Source organism: Schistocerca gregaria, chromosome 6 (assembly GCF_023897955.1).
Source record: "Schistocerca gregaria isolate iqSchGreg1 chromosome 6, iqSchGreg1.2, whole genome shotgun sequence".
In the NCBI taxonomy this organism is placed as follows: Eukaryota; Metazoa; Arthropoda; class Insecta; order Orthoptera; family Acrididae; genus Schistocerca; species Schistocerca gregaria.
Genome location: NC_064925.1, coordinates 325,811,526 through 325,831,822, shown reverse-complemented (window position 1 = coordinate 325,831,822; position 20,297 = coordinate 325,811,526). Strand labels below are relative to the sequence as shown.

General features: G+C 44.3%; 2 protein-coding genes across 12 annotated transcripts in view; one reads left to right on the top strand and one right to left on the bottom strand.

The window, feature by feature from the left end:
* LOC126278659 (zinc transporter 6-A-like) overlaps nucleotides 1–20,297 on the top strand; it is a 471,888-nt gene that overhangs the window by 202,816 nt on the left and 248,775 nt on the right. The window lies entirely within an intron of this gene.
* Nucleotides 1–20,297, bottom strand: part of LOC126278657 (centromere/kinetochore protein zw10 homolog) — a 186,273-nt gene that overhangs the window by 69,039 nt on the left and 96,937 nt on the right. For both annotated transcript variants that reach the window (XM_049978872.1, XM_049978873.1), the window contains one exon: nucleotides 14,959–15,134. In XM_049978872.1, the coding sequence (XP_049834829.1) occupies nucleotides 14,959–15,134 (176 nt within the window). The remainder of the gene's footprint in view (nucleotides 1–14,958; nucleotides 15,135–20,297) is intronic.

The following is a 20,297-nucleotide window of genomic DNA, read 5'->3' as shown; positions in this document are numbered from 1 at the left end:
TGTGAGTATTAATGTGTTTAGGACCGCTTTCTTGTGTACAGGGCTGTGAAAACTGAAAGCATTCAAATATCAATCAGTGTACATCAGTTTCCTGTACACTGAATGACCGAGCCATCTTCCTGCCTCCCGCTCAACTAAACCATCTAAGAACGGTAGCCTGCCATCCTTTTCCATCTTGATGGTAAATTTAATGTTGGGATGGACACTATTCATGTGATCCATGAACTGTTGCAGTGTATTTTCACCGTGAGGCCATTCAGGAAGGTGTCATCGACGTACCTGAGGAAGCAAGACGGATGTGATACCACAGCATTCAGAGCCTGCTTGTCAAAGTGCTCTGTGAAGAAATTCGTGACTGCGGGAGACAGTGGTGAGCCCATTGCGGTGCCATCCATCATTTCATAATATTTGTCATGGTACAAGAAGTATGTTGTCATTAGAACATGATGGAACAACTTGACGATTCCAGATGGAAACTGTTGGACCACTTTTGGTACAGCGTGTCTTGTACTGGCACATCATAAAAAGTGACACCACGTCCAAACTAACCATTACGTCGTTTTGACCTTTTTTTCATTTTCTTGAGCATTTCAACAAATGTCTGCGAGTTTGTAACATAGTGTTCACAATGACTCAGTTTCCTGCAAGATGCTTTGCCAGTATGTAGGTGAGTGAGCTAATTGTACTAGCAATGGGCCTAAGAGGAAAATGTTCCTTATGTATCTTCGGCAGTCCATAAAGCCTGGGAGGGTTGGGTTGGGTTGGGTTGTTTGGGGAAGGAGACCAGACAGCAAAGTCATCGGTCTCATTGGATTAGGGAAGGACGGGGAAGGAAGTCGGCCGTGCCCTTTCAAAGGAACCATCCCGGCATTTGCCTGGAATGATTTAGGGAAATCACGGAAAACCTAAATCAGGATGGCCGGACGCGGGATTGAACCATCATCCTCCCGAATGCGAGTCCAGTGTCTAACCACTGTGCCACCTCGCTCGGTACAAGCCTGGGAGGACTGATGGTGTAAGGCATTAATTTCTTCACCACTTCATCTGGTAAGTCAGATTCCTTTAATAACTTTCCTGTCTTCCTGACTACGGCCTGTGTCAGATCTTGACTAAGCGTCTGGTACGCATCATCATCTAATAAATTCAGCAGCTTCAGGTGGTAGTCTTCAGTTCAGAACCAGGGTGGCATTTCCTCTGTTGGCTGGCAAGACAAACAAGTCATCGTTCTCACGCAATAAGCATAAGTCACATTGTTTCTCCTGGCTGTTATTTGATTTCGGTCACTTCGCTTTCGACAAAATATGGCTGGCAGTTAGTCTGATGTCCTCAACTGTGGCATGTGAGAGATGCTGAATGCACTGCTCTATTTCACTAATAATCTCCAAAATTGGCAGACACCGCACAACTGGTGAAAAATTAAGGCTTAGCCAATGCTGTCACAGAACCATTGTCGAGTGCTTGTTTGGAGAGATTAACAATTGTTCTGTGGGTCTTACAATTTTCCACATCAATTCCTCTGTGAGTTAAGCATTCAAACTTGTTACTTTACTTAGACATTGTCTTGCACAAACTAGCTTGCTGTTATGCCTGTTAAGTTGCCATGGCTATGTCTACCCACTTCTAATCGAATGGAGACTGGTTTCTGGCAGTAAGATCCAGCTCATATCTTGTCTACCGTATCTGCTTTCTCAATAGGGCATGACTTGTCCTCTTCAAAATTCTGTCCACTGCAGCAGTTCAACTGTGGTGCTGAACTACTGCAAAATGAGGAATTACCTCCTTGTCCCAGCAGCATTTGCAAAAATGCTAAAGAACTCAGCAGATGTGATTTCCTTTTGCACACCGTTTTTCCAACAGTCGTATACTGTGCATTATGTCACCACCATAGAGGAAAGATATGTGTCCTTGGAGTCTTTCGCAGTAGCATGACTGGACAAAATCTTCTTGGTTTTCAAGCCGTGTCAATTCCAATAAAATGCTCAAGCTTTCGATGGTTAGCTCTGCCATTGTTGTCAGGACCACAATTATTGAAAGCCAGTCTCTGTTGAATCCTGGGCCACAGTGTCTAACGGAAGAAAACGCACAGTGACCTATATTTGGATGCAGACGGCTGCCACAACCCTTTGCAGAGGAATGGAGGACTAAAAGCACTAGAACACAGAGTGTACACCAATTCAGATGCAGTGAGTCTGCCCTACAGCTGATGGCAGCCTGGGCCACAGTGTTTATTAGAAGAAAACACACTCTGAGATCTATTTGCATGCAGACATCTGTAACCACCCTTCACAGAGGAACGGGGTACTAACAACACTAGTCCTCAGGACACACACCATTTCAGACACAGAGAGTCTGCCCCAGGAACTGAAACACCTCAGAACTGTATTCTTAAAAAATGATTACCCAGAATAGCAGATTGAGTCCGCTCTCCAACTTACCACAATGGTACATCCTGTAGAGATGGAAGAAGTCACGGAGACAGAGGCAGCCACTGTCTTTATACTATACACTGGCACATTATATCAGTTTGTGAAAGGCTGGCATATACCAGCTACCATGTCAATGTTGAACTACATATATTCAACAGACAGTGCACACTGTCGAAGATCACTGCTGAGAACACCAGAGGCACACTTGACTGATGTAAACCAACAAGTCGGCAGTCACAGAGCACCATTTACCCAAGAATCATGCAATGGAGTGTAAACATACCACAATCCTGGCACAGATTCCAAATACTGGGACACTGATGTTAAAGAGGCCATAGAAATACCCACTAGGGCCAATCTCATCAACCAAGATTGCGACCATAATCTTAGTAAGGCCTGGGAACCAGTGCTAAGTTTTATTAAGAAGACCATCAACACACAAAACAACTTGTCGATGAGGGTGGACAGAGGAGTTACATCACTGCTATCACAGCTGCTGACACTAGTATCTAAGAGATGCCGACGCACATTTGTGGTTGCAGACTGCAGACAGAGCACCTCACACAGGCAGGGTATATTAGTCGGCCACGTGCCCTCAGCGCACCTGACAATGGCGACTGATCACCAAAATATTGTGCCTGCTGGACACTATGAATTGGCAGACCACCCATGGACTGTTCAGTCAACAAATACACTGTTAGAAACTGAACAGTCACTTCACAGGGATACCTGCCTGTTCCCTTTAGTGAAGTTGTACTACTTACTCCATCAAAGAAAAGCTGTCCTCTTTCTTGATATGAAGACTGAAATCATGCTGCCAATATGATTCAGCCAACCCTGTATGAAATAGCAATGTTTGAAAACATTAAGCTGGTTGCACTCTGTCCAAAACCCTTGCTGAAAATCTATCTGCGTGCCTTTCTTTGAGGCACTAATCTGTCTGAAAGGTTTAGCCAGACCGGCAAATTGTCACTAGCACACAGATTGTCAATGGTTCTTTCCTGGGCAGCATGAGCTACAGCTGGCATGCACCAGAGATCAAAAGATACATGTCTTCTATTAACCTAGGGCAGGTGGCCACAGAGGCCGATAGCAAGTTATGTGCATGGGTCTGGATATCACGAGACTTTCCAGAAAGCTACAAAAGACAGAAACGTACAGTTTAACTGATCATTCACTGGGTGACGTTGCAACCTGAGCCGACCAATGACAAAGATGACACAACAGGATTTAACTCTCTGAATGACATAGTGGGGGTGGAGCACTGTAGTTTACAGAGGAGCCTGGCACACACAAGTTTTTTGGAGATCATCCAGAGTCAGCACTGTGGGACTGATTCGGAGATGATTGGAAGAGCATTCGGAGACCTATGAGAATGCATTCTGAGATACATGTCACACAACAGACCCTTTCAGGAGATTCTCACACATCATTCTATGCAATTCGCACATTGTTTAGCATAAAGCATTCTGACTTCATCTTCTGAAGGAATGTCACCTTGTTTGATACTCAGTTTTCAGACTTTGGCTGACGCCTGTATTCATTTTGATGTCTATCGTCCTTTGTTACATCCTCATTTTTCATTCTGTGTCAGTTGGTTTTACTGGGGTCTAATTCTTGAATCTTTAGGCATCTGACAATGTTTGCATTGTCTGATCTCAACTATCAAATGTATCATGCATGTTGCCCCTGTGGTCTAATTACTGCACACAAATAGATGCCACATGCATTTTAGGGGCCAGTAAGGTGAGGACAATAACACTACATCAGCCAGTGGGCAGTTTTTTTACCTAGAGAATGATTAAGCGGGAAATACCAAATGAGGAAGGTGTTAAGTTGCTCTAAGCATCACCTCCAAAGCCACTGGACATGACGATGAAAGCTGCCAGCTGTGAACCAACAGCCATGTCACACCATGAGAGATTCACGGAGATTGACACATCACACCAACATCACACCAGCCACCTGAGCTAGCAAGTATTACCAATTCTGTACTGTGATGAGGTAAAGTAGATAATCCCCCCTACATGCCAAGTTATTGAGTTGTGTCTATATCCAGTCAAATTAGATCCAATGTTTGTTAGCATTGACAAGTTTTATATAATTATTAAAAAATGTAAAATTCTCCAATCCTTTATTGATTGAAATTCTGGACATTTTTGCCACCCAACATCTTTACAATGTGGGACCATTATCATTTCAGTTTACAGTTTTACTACATTTTTGGCACCCTATGTAGGGCAATGTCATTAACTTCCATTTCATCACAGTCTTAATAGAATAAATTTAAATGTTATAGATACTAATGCTATCTCTTCTTGCAGTCATTCTTCAATTAGACCCTGAGTTAGTCTAGCTTTAAGCATGGTACAGTTTCAAGTACAAGTTGTAACTTGTCTAGACAAAATTAAATGATCTTCAGTACTGAAGTGTACTGCTGCCATTTTGTACTTTTATTTTTGTAATGTGAGTCCAGTTGCACTTGCAGAATTTAAAAGAAATACTTGGTTAATTCAATGAAGAGCATTAATTAATTTTTTTGTGATGTGCCCTTCACATGCAGTAGTGAATCAATTTTCTGAATAATGAATCAAAGTATAAGTCTGTTGGCACTAAAATTAAATGTTTGGCACACACACTCTAGATGTACAGCAAGGGGCTAGAAGGGATTGAGGCCAGGAGAATTATGGCATCGAAGGATGTGCTGCTGGGGCAACTCCCATCTACTTCATTCAGAGAGAGAGAGAGAGAGAGAGAGAGAGAGAGAGAGAGAGAGAGAGAGAGAGAGAGAGAGAGAGTGCATGCACGTGTTTGTATTTATTTGTGTGTTTGTGTACCATATAACTCAAAAAAAAGAATTCGTCCAAAAGATAGCAAATTATTCAGTCCTGTTGATGTGCCTCTGACAACTCGAAATGTCTACTATTCAGCAAATTTACTCCTTGAATTATCTAGATTCATAATGACAATGTTATGAAAAGGATAGCTGCTACTCACCATGTAGTGGAGATGCCGAGTTGCAGATAGACACAACAAAAAGACTGACAGATAATGAGCTTTTGGCCAACAAGGCCTTTGTCAGGTAGAACACACACACATGATCGCAGTCTCTGGCTGCTGAGGCCACACTGCGAGCTGCAGCACATATTGGAAATGAAACTGGGTGGTGGGCATAGGGAGGAGGCTGAGCGATACCAGGATAGGGGTGGTGAACCGTAAATGCTTGTGGGAGCATACAGGGATGAAGTGGAGAGAGGGTAGGGCAGCTAGGTGCAGTTGGGAGCTTACATGGAGGGCGAGGTAGGGTTAGCGGAAAAGTAGAGGGGTAAAAAGACTGCAGGTGTGTTGGTGGAGTAGATGACTGTGTAGTGCTGGAATGAAAACAGGCAAGGAGTTAAGACTAATGAAGGTTGAAGTCAGGAGAATTACGAGAACTTTCCCACCTGTGCAATTATGGGAAGCTGGTGTTGGTGGGAATGACTGCTGTGAAGCAGTTGCTGAAATGAAGAATATTGCGTTGGGCGGCGTGCTCTGCATTGGGATGGTCCAGCTGTTTCCTGGTAGTCATTCATGCGGACAGATAGCTTGTCGATTGTCATGCCCACATAGAATACAGCACAGTGGTTGCAACTTAGCTTGTTGATCACATGACTGGTTTCACAGGTAGCCCTGCCTTTCATGGGATAGGTGACGCTTATGACTGCACTGGAGTAGGCGGTGGTCTGTTACAAGGATATGAGCCATGGGGCAAGGGGGTTGGGAGCAGGAGTTGTGTAGGGATGTTCGAGGATATTATGTAGGTTGGGTGAGCGGCGCAACACTACTGCGGGAGGGGTGGGATGGATAGTGGATGGGATGTTCTACGTTTCAGGGCAGGATGAGACATAGCCGAAATCCTGGCAGAGAATGTGATTCAGTTGCTCCAGTCCTGGGTGGTACTGAGTCATGAGGGGAATGCTCGTCTGTGGCCAGACAATGGGTCTTTGGGAGGTGGTGAGTGACTGGAAAGATAAGGCATGGGAGATCTGTTTTTGTATGTAGTTGGGAGTGTAATTGTCATCTGTGAAGGCCTCAGTGAGATCCTCGGTGTATTTTGAGAGTGACTGCTCCGTATGGGAAGGACTTCTTGGTATGGAATGGGTGGCTGCTGTCAAAGTGCAGGTATTGCCTTGGTTGGTAGGTTTGAGATGGATGGAGGTACTGAGATAAGGTGGATTCTTGGCTTGAGTAGGAGCAGATGAAGTGAATTGGGGAGAAGGTCTTGTGAGATTCTGGAGGAGTGTGGATAGTGTGTCCTCACACTTAATCCAGGTCATGAATGAATCTAAACCAGTGAGGGGTTTGGGATTCTGGGTGCTTAGGAAGGATTCCTCTAGATGATCCAAGAATGAGTTAGTACAGGATAGCACCATACAAGAGCCCATAGCTGCACCATGGATTTGTTCATGGGTAACGCCTTCAAAGGAGAAGTAATTGTGGGTGAGGATATAGTTGGTCATGGCAATCTGGAAGGAGGTTGTAGGCTTGGAATCCATTGGGCATTGGGAAAAGTAGCATTAAATATCGGTAAGGCCAAGGGCATTAAACATGTTAGTGTTAAAGGGGGTGGTATCAATAGTGATGAGCAGGGCACCATGTGGTAAAGAACAGAACTGTGGAGTATCAGTGGAGATAATGTTTAGCATCTCTTTTATAGCAGGGTAGGTTGCAGCTAATAGGCTGAAGACGTTGGGTCTACGAGAGCAGAGATTCTCTCAGTGGGGTCACAGTAACCAGCCACAATGTTGTGTCCTGGGTGATTGGGTTTCTGGACTTCAGGAAGTATGTAGAAGGTAGGAGTGCGGGGAGTGGTAGGGGTAAGAGATGAGATAGACTACATGGAGACGTTCTGACATGGGTATCAGGATTAGAGGCTCACCCCAGAACCTCTTCCTGAAGTATATCTCGCTCCTCGCCCTTAACACTCCCCACACTTTTACCTCTACATGCTTCCTAAAGTCCATAAACCCAGCCACCTAGGACACAAGATTGTGGTGGGTTACTGTGCCCCACCGAGACACACACTGCTCTTGTAGACCAACACATCAGCCTATTATCCAAAACCTATCCTCCTATACATAAAGATGCGGAACATTTCCTCCACTGATTCTCCACAGTTCCTCTTCCTTTACCACGGGGTGCTCTGCTCGTCACTATTGATGGCATCTCCCTTTACACAAACATCCTTACTGCCCATGGCCTTAACGCTATTGAACACTATCTTTCACAGTACCCAATGGATTCCAAACCTAATAACCACCTTCCTGATCACTATGACCAACTTTGTCTTCACCCACAATTACTTCTCCTTTGAAGGCATTACCCACAAACAAATCCAGAGTACACCTATGGGTACTCGTATGGCACCATCCTATGACGATCTATTCATGGTCCATCTAGAGGGGTCCTTCCTAAACACCCAGAATCCCAAACCCCTCACCTGATTCAGTTTCTTTCATGATATTTTCATATGGATTGAGGATGAGAATAACATATTCACATTCCTCCAGAACCTCAGCACCTCCTCCCCCATTTGCCTCACCTGGCCCTACTCAACCCAACAAGCCATCTTTCTAGATCTCATCTCAAAGATTGCTACATCCGTACCTCCATCCATATACACCTACCAACCACCAGCAATAATACATCTACTTCGACACCACCAACCCATCCGTACTAAGAAGTCCCTTCCATACATCCTAGCTACTTGTGACCATTGCATTTGTAGTGACCAGTGGATCCTCTCAAATTATGCTGAGGCTCTCATTGAGGTCTTCACAGACTGTAATTATCTTCCCAGTCTTGTAGAAAAACAGATCTCCCGTGCCTTATCTCTCCAGTCACCCACCACTTCCCTAAATCACACTATCTGGCCACAGAGGGGCCTTCCCTCATGACTCAGTACCGCCCAGGACTGGAGCAACTGAATCGCGTTCTCTGCGAGGGTTTCGACCACCTCTCGTCATGCCTTGAAATGAGGATTATTCTACCCAATACCGTTCCCACCTCTCCCAGAGTGGTATTCTGCCATCCACTGAACATACACAATATCCTCATGCATCCACCACCACATACTCCAGCCCAGTCACAAGCATCACCTATCCCATTAAAGGCAGGGCTACCTGTGAAACCAATCATGTGTTCTACAAGATAAACTGCAACCATTGTGCTGTATTCTATGTGGGCATCACAACCAACAAGCTGTCTGTCTGCATGAATGGCCACTGACAAACTGTCACCAAGAAACAGCTGGACCACCCCATTGCTGACCACACTGCCCACAACAATATTCTTCATTTCAATAACTTTTTCACAGACTGTGCTATCTCCACCACCACCACCACCACCATCACCACCTTCTATAAACTGTGCAGGTATGAACTCCTCCTGCAATACGTCCTACATTCTCATAATGGCCTCAACCTTCATTAGTCTTAGCCCCTTTCCTGTTTCCATTCCAGCACTACACAGTCTATTCTACCAACGCAACCACAGTCTTCTTTCCTCTCTACTTTTCTGCTAACCCTCCCCCACCCTTTGTGTAACCTCCCGACTGCACCTAGCTGTCTTATCCTCTCTCCACTTTGTCCCTGTATACTCTCACAAGCAGCATTTCACAGTCAGCGACCCCTACCCTGCAATCCCTCCCCATGCCAGCCTCCTCCCTACTCCCACCACCCAGTTGCATCTCCCATCATGCACTGCTGCTCGCAGTCCGGCCTCAGCAGCCAAGACTGTGATCATGTGTGTGCGAGTGTTTGTGTATGTTCTACCTCCGACAAAGGCCTTTTTGGCCGAAACTCATTTTTCTGTCAGACTTTTTGTTGTGTCTATTTGCAACTCAGCATCTCCACTATATGGAGAGTAACAACTATCTTTTTCTTAATATTGTTACATTCCACCCAGGGTTTTCAATTGTCAGATTCGTGATGAGCAATACGTGGTTTGAAAATTTTCTTTCAACTTTTAAATCGTACTACATGTTGGAGCAGGCATGTATAGGTGCTCTGTAATCCACACACACCAAGATTGAGCTAGTGTTGTGGCAACTAAAGTAAAAAAAAATCCACAATTTTGACACCTGTAACATTTGAAAGAATAAATCATAAGGATAGTACTGCAGAGATAAAAATTTTGCTTAGTAGCTTGTTAACCATTTTTTGAGGCCATTTGGAATGAGATTTATTTGTATCCAATGGATGCAGCATGCACAGGATGAGAGTCAACAGAAACTTATTGGAATGTTGAACAGCAGTGGTGGTGGTAGAGAGTGAGTGAGTTAGTGTGTGTGTGTGTGTGTGTGTGTGTGTGTGTGTGTGTGTGTGATGTTGTTGTTGATGATGATGATGATGACAGGAAATATGTAGGCACAATAAGGAAACTATCCCATTCATTGACTTGTGAAGGTCAGGTTCTTTCACATGTTGATAAGAATGTGGTAATTTCATTCTCTGTATACAGTGGTGTGGTTACTCAACAAAATGTCCCTCCATACAACAACAGAAAAGCCATTATCCACCACTTTAGAAAATCCTGACCAAAACGATCTGAACTGCATCCAACTGCTTGACACTTTTGCATTCGTGAACTCCTTCATATTTAGTCAAACTGTTTATTACACTCTACACACAGCATGGATCTTGCCCTCCTTTCACTTAGCTAAAAGCACAGCTTATGGAAAATATTTTGCATCAAAGATGCTGATTTAAAGAATGCAGAGACTGGTCTATAGGTGCTTTACCAGGACTGAGAGAAAAATTTTGTTTACAATTATAAAGTAGCCACTACCCAAAAGATTGGGTTAGTCTGGATCCAGGCTACCTAAATTACACCTTCAAGTATCCATAGTTGTCATTCATCTTTGCACATCATGGCAGCACTAAAAATGATAACATGAAGGGGGGAAATAATTGTAATATCACGTAAATACAGATTTAAGTACTCTATGGTAATGGAATGCCATTAGTAGAACAGAATGTTGCTAGCTTTCGCATGAATTTTCTCCATTAATACGTACCCTGTCCCCCAACACACACACACACACACACACACACACACACACACGAAGTAACACTGTCTGTCTTGATGAGGGGCGACATTATCACCTTGAAGATTATTTTGAATATCTAACTGTGGCCCTAATATTATGAAGAGCCCAAGCAGCACTTTGGACAAAAACTGTTCACTGTGCATCAACCACCGTGTATGTATGTATGGGTGTGTGTGTGTGTGTGTGTGTGTGTGTGTGTGTGTGTGTGTGTGAGCGTGTGAGCGTGCGCGCGCTAGTATATAGCTCTTTTTTCCCCCAAGGTAAGTCTTTCCGCTCCCGGGATTGGAATGACTCCTTACCCTCTCCCTTAAAACCGACATCCTTTCATCTTTCCTTTTCCTTCCCTCTTTCCTGACGAAGCAGCCGCCGGTTGCGAAAGCTCGAAATTCTGTGTGTGTGTGTGTTTTATTTATTGTGCCTATCTACCGGCGCTTTCCCACTTGGTAAGTCTTGGAATCTTTGTTTTTAATATATTTTTCCCATGTGGAAGTTTCTATTTTATTTACATCATCCTATTTTGGCATATGTAGGACATCCTATCTCTGGTTCTGTAATACATCATTGTAAATTGTGCTTACAGTAAGCGACACTTAGTGTCCATGCCCCCTCAGCTGTTTGTGTTTGAGCTGTAAGCAGTGCGTCAATGCTGATTCTATATTATGGGCCATGAATGTTCATCACAGTACTATCATGTTTTCATATCTTGTGATGATGCCAATTGTGCCTAAAAGTTTCATTCACTTCTTTAGTAAGTTTAACGAGAGAGGTATGTTATTTGTGGGATGCTTCTCCAGTCATGTGAATCAACAGTACTACTTGTACTGTTGTAACTCATCAAAATGCTCTTAAAGCATGAACATGCACATACTCTCTCTTTCACATCAGTTTGATGATGATCTTAATGATCAAAACAAATAACTGAACTAAATAAAGAAATTTGCAGTCAAACACTATTTTAGTTTCCCATGCCTGAGTCATGCTGTGAGCTGTAAGTTTTACTCCTTCCATTATTGATGTAAGCACTGTGTCATTTAGTAATTGATGCAATGCAGCCATTGCCAAAGACTCAACTATAGATAATAACAAGAACAACAACAACAACAACAACAGAGTGTTCTTCCACAGTTCACCCGTGGCGGTAAGTAGAGTCCATGCAGGATACGGTGGTTGATGCACAGTGAACAGTTTTTGTCCAAAGTGCTGCTTGGGCTCTTCATTTGTTAGGAGGAAGAGGCTGACAATGTTTGCCCACTTTCATACAGTTAAGGATGCACTGCACTGACCCAGAATTGAGGTGCACACCCTGCAATCTTTCTGAAACAATTTTATAGAAACTACTTTTTACAAAATTTCAGTTTTGCTTTATATGTCAACTTCATGATGGTGTGCTCATTATTTTGATAATGGTGGTTGACAGTGTGATATTTGCATTTAAGTAAGACACTGCAAAACTGGAAAAAATTTGCAATGAAAAACAGGGGTCACTATGACTTTGCGTTTGGTGCATATTACACAATATGATGCTGCACATGAAATTTAGGTAACATGTTGAATTTTTCTTTAAATTTGCATGGAGGTCTCTATCTGTCACCAATCTCAAGAAAATTATCTCACGTAGAACACTCATCTGTGATTGTGGGTGCTAGTGATAAAGCCAGGATGAAATGTCCACAACTTTCCTCATATCTAAAATGGTTTGGGACACCAAAACAAGATTTTGGCAAATGACGGCATGCAAAGAGGAGAGTAGTTTGCCATATGGTTGTCACACAAACCTCATTATCTATTCTGTTACTCCACCAACTACTGACTTTTTTCAATGGGAGAATGTAACTTGTAAGAGGCATCAATATCTGGTGAAATGAGAAATGCTATAGATTTGGGAACAATGTACGTGAAAATATTAAACATTTACTTTTGTACCACAGACATGCTTTTGCAGAAGCTATCAACCTTATTTGTCCTCAGTTCCTCACTTAATAAATCATTGTTTCAGAATAATCTCTCAGCCTGTATCTACACAATAATTTGATGGGATGACATTGTGTAAACTCCCTGTGTTTTGACAAAAGAACCAAATTTTAATGCTGCAACAAGAGAAATGTAGGTTTTACTCAAAATTCGTGACTCATGACACTTCTCTGAAAGGTACAAACAGTTAACAAGTCTGGTGAAAATAAATTGCTGCTTTTGTCACATTTTCAGCAGAATTCTTTTAAGATTCTAAGCAAAGCAGAGGTGAGAGTGTATCATTTTTTGATGGTCATCAAGCAAGTGTGGGCATGGAGGAACTCTACATAATATTTACAAAAATATGAGTGTAGGTTTCTGTTTAGAATGGCTCTTCCCCTCCAGCACTCAGCATTTCCCCCAAAGAGCACTGACAGCCTGTCTGTGACCCCCACCACTACCACTCTTCGCACACTTGCCCTGCTGACTGCGCATCTACCAGCCACATTATTTTGCATGCACTACAGCTCTGCTGCTGTCAACATTTGTGATAGTCAAAGAGAGCCAATTGTTTGAATTGATTAATTGTCACTTACAACTGGTTTTGATGATTATCCTATAACGTAATCCAGGTATGAGTGATAAAGAAATCACTTGGGAAACAAAAGGGGTAAATACAGAAACGTGTAGGTCCAGAAGTTTGGGGAAGCATGATTCAACTTTAATATATCATTCAAAGAGCTAATTGATCATTAGAAGACGCCAGCTGCCACCAAAAAATCAGTTTAGAGAAGTGAAAGCGCACGTAAAAACAGATTTCCTGGAAGTGCAGAGTACATTAGAATCTACACTCCTGGAAATGGAAAAAAGAACACATTGACACCGGTGTGTCAGACCCACCATACTTGCTCCGGACACTGCGAGAGGGCTGTACAAGCAATGATCACATGCACGGCACAGCGGACACACCAGCAACCGCGGTGTTGGCCGTCGAATGGCGCTAGCTGCGCAGCATTTGTGCACCGCCGCCGTCAGTGTCAGCCAGTTTGCCGTGGCATACGGAGCTCCATCGCAGTCTTTAACACTGGTAGCATGCCGCGACAGCGTGGACGTGAACCATATGTGCAGTTGACGGACTTTGAGCGAGGGCGTATAGTGGGCATGCGGGAGGCCGGGTGGACGTACCGCCGAATTGCTCAACACGTGGGGCATGAGGTCTCCACAGTACATCGATGTTGTCGCCAGTGGTCGGCGGAAGGTGCACGTGCCCGTCGACCTGGGACCGGACCGCAGCGACACACGGATGCACGCCAAGACCGTAGGATCCTACGCAGTGCCGTAGGGGACCGCACCGCCACTTCTCAGCAAATTAGGGACACTGTTGCTCCTGGGGTATCGGCGAGGACCATTCGCAACCGTCTCCATGAAGCTGGGCTACGGCCCCGCACACCGTTAGGCAGTCTTCCGCTCACGCCCCAACATCGTGCAGCCCGCCTCCAGTGGTGTCGCGACAGGCGTGAATGGAGGGACGAATGGAGACGTGTCGTCTTCAGCGATGAGAGTCGCTTCTGCCTTGGTGCCAATGATGGTCGTATGCGTGTTAGGCGCCGTGCAGGTGAGCGCCACAATCAGGACTGCATATGACCGAGGCACACAGGGCCAACACCCGGCATCATGGTGTGGGGAGCGATCTCCTACACTGGCCGTACACCTCTGGTGATCGTCGAAGGGACACTGAATAGTGCACGGTACATCCAAACCGTCGTCGAACCCACCGTTCTAGCATTCCTAGACCGGCAAGGGAACTTGCTGTTCCAACAGGACAATGCGCGTCCGCATGTATCCCGTGCCACCCAACGTGCTCTAGAAGGTGTCAGTCAACTACCCTGGCCAGCAAGATCTCCGGATCTGTCCCCCATTGAGCATGTTTGGGACTGGATGAAGCGTCGTCTCACGCGGTCTGCACGTCCAGCACGAACGCTGGTCCAACTGAGGCGCCAGGTGGAAATGGCATGGCAAGCCGTTCCACAGGACTACATCCAGCATCTCTACGATCGTCTCCAGCAGCCTGCATTGCTGCGAAAGGTGGATATACACTGTACTAGTGCCGACATTGTGCATGCTCTGTTGTCTGTGTCTATGTGCCTGTGGTTCTGTCAGTGTGATCATGTGATGTATCTGACCCCAGGAATGTGTCAATAAAGTTTCCCCTTCCTGGGACAATGAATTCACGGTGTTCTTATTTCAATTTCCAGGAGTGTATAACAGGAGAATGTGTCAAGCTTGAGTAAAAAACAGTGCTGCATTAGATAAAATGTGTACAGCAATGAAGCTGAAAATGGATATTGGTTAATCACAAGAAGTTACTTGCAGATTGTACAAGTTTTTTGTTTTTGGTTTTTTGTTTTTGCTATTAAAAAAGGGAGTGCACTTTTATTTAAAGTACATCTACTAACATGGTAAACAATAACAAAAAATGAGAAAGATGCTTACCAACTTGCTGAGGAATAGTTTCTAAGAACTTTGCATGATATGTTGGAACAACAGCTCGATACAATTCAAAAACATTTCTTGCAGTGTAAAACAGCCTCACTGCACAGAAGTCAGTGCGCTGTGTTGCTTCCTCCAGTATATCAAAAACAATCTTTAAAACATCTTGAGTTGATTTGCTGGAATGAAAACAGAATGATATGACCATAATAAATTACTTTTAAATATTCTTTAAAAAGAAACATACTTTATGTGGTTAGAAAATATCTTAAACAAAAGCAGCAAACACACACACACACACACACACATCACAATATAGATAAATGAGAGAAGTACAAAAGTACACTATAAACATGGTGGTCACTCAGAACCCAGCATTTTGTGAAACATTTTAGCTAGCCAGAAAAAGTAATGAAATTGTCCCTTATCACAGTCTGAAGTGTTTACCAACCTGTTTCTTCTATAATTTCGTCCTATGGCTTTTGGATGTAACAAGAGCTATAACGTACACAACAATGCAGTATTTTATTTTCAGTCTCTTCATATTTATTAGCACTAAGTTCAGTTTCCATCAACAGCTTTTTAGAATGTATGACACTCACTGTCTTAACACAGATCGGTAAGCTACACCAGTTAATAGAAATTTCATTGAAAACAAATTCATGACTGATGAAAACTAGATAATGAACATACACTGACAGGAAAAGAAATCACAGCACCAAGGAGAAGTTGTGCAACATAAACAGAAGTTGGTAGGCATGTTTCTACATCTGAAAGATAATGACTATTCATATTTCACGCCAGTCACACAAGAGTAGTACTAGTAGTGCCACTATGAGGATGCAAATCAGGTTTCCTTTAAATACACACTGTAACAGTCATGAGCATTAGTTACCTTTGAAACTGGACATGGTGAGCTGATGTTAGACAAGAATGCCTTTAAAAAGGCAACAAATACACCATTATAAACACCCCATTGAGTTTGAACGAGGTCATGTAATAAGGCTACGAGAAGCTAATGTTCCTTCTGCGATATTTCGGAAAGACTTAGCAGGAATGTAGCCACTTTACATGACTGCTGACAGCAGTGGTCTGGTGAATGTACAGTCGCAAGAACACTGGAGTCTAGACAGCCAAGTGGCACTACCATTGTGCATCGAACCATTACAAACAGGTTACTTCAAGGACAGCTCCAAGCCAGACGCCTTGTAGCATGCGTTCCATTGACCCCCAAACCAAGGCCATTTGCAATTTCATTGCTGTCAAGTGAGAGACCACTGGAGGTCTGTTGTATTTTCTGATGTAAGATGATTCGCCTTGTTGCCTGTGATGATCATGATTCGGTTAGGAGGAGGCCAGTTGAGTACCTACAACCAACCTCTCTGCGTGCTAGACACATTGGAACTACACCTTGAGTTACAGTCTGGGGTGCAATTTCATATGACAGAATGAGCATTCTTGTGGATACCCCATGCAACCTGATTGCAAATTTGTATGTCAATCTGGTGATTCGACCTGTTGTGCTACCATTCGAGAACAGTATTCCAGGAGGCATTTTCCAATAGGGTAACACTTTTCCCACATACCACTGGTGTAACCCAACATGCTCTACAGTGTATCAACATGTCACCTTGGCTTGTTTCATCACCAGATCTGTCTCCAATCGAACACATATGAGACATCATCAGACAGCAACTCCAATGTCATCCACAAACAGCATTAATTGTCCAGGTACTGCCCGACGAAGTGCAATAGGCATGGAACTTCATCACACAAACTCAACATTCTGGCAATTACACCTGTTATTAATTTATCAGAATTTCACATTCGCATTGACTTATCTCAGGCATATATTAACCTGTGATCTCGCAATGTTAACTGCTTAAATATGTTACCTAGGTAAATGTATTCGGAAATCTAATTACTCTAAATCAATTTTTTTTAGTGTTATGATTTTTTTCCCCATCAGTGTAGATTGCGAACTTGTTAATTACTATTTACATATTCAGAACTGACACATTTATACATTTAGACTACTGAACACTGACTGGCTTTGTGTGAAATGACTTTTCTTTTCTTTTCTTTTTTAGGGCACACAACTACAATGGTCATTAGGGCCCAGACTAACTTAGGAATGCACTGCGAAGCACACGGTTAAAACAGCAACTAAACAGGACAACATTATAAAATACATATTAACAGGCATAGGATTAAAAAAAAAAACAGCATAATCAAATGTCCTTAGACAGGTTTGTCTAGTGGATAAAACGAAGAATGCGAGCAGCTGCTCCTGGGTCATCTGCTAAAATGGCACGCCAAGATCAATGCACAGTGTATTAAAATTCGGACAGGACATTAAAATGTGGCGTACCATCAGCATTTGCCCACATGGGCAGAACAGTGCTGGCGTAGCCGTCAGCAGATGGCGATGGCTGAACTGGCAGTGTCCAATTCGTAACTGGACTAAAACGACCTCCTACCGCCGAGAAGGGCGTGAAGAGGTCGCCCAAGCTGTGGGAAGAGGTTTCAAGGCCCGAAGCTTGTTGTCCGTAAGTGTAGCCCAATTGGCATGCCACAGCGATAAATGCGCTAACAAATGACCCTGTTACAATCAGATGAAGGGAAACAACAAGAAGCTGTCCGAGGTTGGAGGACCGCAGCCTTGGCCACGGCATCTGCAGCTTTGTTCTTAGGGATACTGACATGGCCAGGAATCCACATAAAGGTGGCTGGAGAACCGTCGTCCCCCAGCTGCTGAAGATAGCAGTGGATCCGGTGCACGAAAGGATGAACCAGATACGGATAACTGAGGCTCTGGATGGTGCTCAGGGAATCACAGCAGATGACATAAGCAGAATTTCGGTGGCGGCAGATGTAAAGAACAGCCTGGTAGAGGGCAAAGAGCTCAGCTGTGAAGACCGAACACTGGCCATGTAGCCGGTATTTAAAACAGTGCGCCTCGACAATAAAAGAACGCCTGACCCCGTCATTGGTCTTAAGAGCCATCTATATAAATGAAGACCATATTAATGAACTTCGAATGAAGTTCGACAAAACGGGAGCGGTATACCGAAGCTGGGGTAACCTGGGAGCGAGGTGAGGTCAAGGTGAATGCAAACCTGAGCCTGGAGCCAAGGTGGCATTTGGCTCTCGCCCTCTCGAAAGGTTGCAGGGAGTGAAAAATCAAGGTGCTGAAGGAGGCGATGAAAGCGAACTCCAGGGGGTAGCAGGGCAGAGACATACAACCCATATTGACGGTTGAGAGAGTTGTCAAAAAAGGAATGATAAGACCAGTGGTCGGGCATTAACAATAGCCGACAGGCATACCGACAAAACAGTATATCGCGCTGGTAAGTTAGATGCAATTCACTGGCTTCAGCATGAAGACACTCGACGGAACTAGTATAGAACGCTCCAATCTCAAGACGTAAACCCTGATGTTGTATAGAGTTGAGGCGGCGTAAGATGGATGACCGTGCAGAGGAGTATACGAAGCTCCCATAATACAGCTTTGCGCGAACGATCAACCGATATAGGCGAAGTAGGACGGTTCAATCCGCTACCCACGACATACCGCTGAGAACACAGAGGACATTTAGAGAACGGGCAGCCAAATATGACACGTGTAGAGACCAGCTAAGTTTCCTGTCAAGTGTAAGACCTAAAAATTTTGTTGTCTCCACGAATGGGAGAGCAATGGTACCAAGTCATAAGGACGGTGGGAGAAACTCTTTGTAGCGTCAGAAGTTAATACAGACCATCTTCTCGGCAGAAAAACGGAAGCCATTGGCAACACTCCAGGAGTAAAGACAGTCAAGACAACGCTGAAGACAGCACTCCAGGAAACATGTACGCTGCGCACTGCAATAGATAGTAAAATCGTCCACGAAAAGGGAGCCTGATACATCAGCTGGGAGGCAATCCATTATTGGATTGATCGCTATGGCGAAGAGAGCTACACTCAAAACTGAGCCCTGTGGCACCCCATTCTCCTGGCGAAAGGTGTTGGACAGGACAGAATCCACACATACCCTGAACTGTCAATCCATTAAAAAGGCACAAATAAAAAAAGGGAGGCGACCGCAAAGACCCCATGTATGCATGGTGCGGAGAATACCCGCCCTCCAACAGGTGTCATAAGCCTTCTCCAAATCAAAAAACACAGCCGCAGTCGGGCTCTTCCGCAAGAAGTTATTCATAATGAAGGTCGACAAGGTAACCAGTTGGTCAACCGCTGAGCGGCACCTACGAAATCCACATTGTACATTTGTAAGTAGGCTTCTAGATTTGAGCAGCCAAACCAAATGAGAGTTAACCATTCGTTCCATCACCTTACAGACACAGCTGGTAAGGGAGATCGGTCGATAACTGGAAGGCAAGTGCTTGTCCTTTCCCGGCTTAGGAATCAGGACAACGATAGATTCGCGCCAGCATGGGGAACATGACCCTCAATCCAGATGCGATAATAAGTAAAACTTGTACCCGCAGGAGAAAAGTTCTTCAGCATCTGAATATGAATAGAATCAGGCCCTGGAGTGGAGGACCATGACCGCGCAAGTGCATTTTCCAGTTCCCGCTTGGTGAATGGGGCATTATAACTTTCACAATTCGAGGAGCGAAAGTTAGGTGGCCTAGCCTCCTCTGCCTGTTTTCGGGGGAGGAAGGCAGAGTGGTAATGAGCGGAGCTCGAAACCTCTGCGAAAAAGCGGCCAAAGGTATTGGAGATATCCTCAGGGGCCACAAGGACGTCATTCGCGACCGTCAAGCCAGAAACTGGTGAGTGGACTTTAGTGCCAGATAGCCGGCACAGGCTACCCCAGATAACAGGAGGATGAGTAAAACTGTTGAAGGTGCTTGTGAAAGCAGCCCAGCTGGTTTTCTTGCTTTCTTTAATAACAGGATGACACTGTGCACGTAATCGTTTATAATGGATACAATTCACCATCGTAGGGTGGCGTTTAAAGGTGTGTAAAGCACATTGACGAGCACGTAAAGCATCTCTACATGCTGCGGTCCACCAGGAGACCGGAACGTGACGCGGAGAAGTAGTGTGAGGGATGGAATATTCAGCAGCAGTGCGAATGACTAACATGATGTGTGCGACCTGACTATTGCAGCTTGCGAAGGTTCGATCCTGAAAGGTCGCCCTGGAAGAGAAGAGTCCCCAGTCTGCTTTGGAGATGTTCCAACTAGTTGAGCATGGAGAGGGGGTATGATGCAGGAGATGAAAAACACAAGGGAAGTGGTCGCTCGAATACGTATCAGAAAGTGCATACCACTCAAACCGGCGTGTAAGTTGGGTAGTACATACAGAGAGGTCTAAATGGGAATAGGTGTGAGTT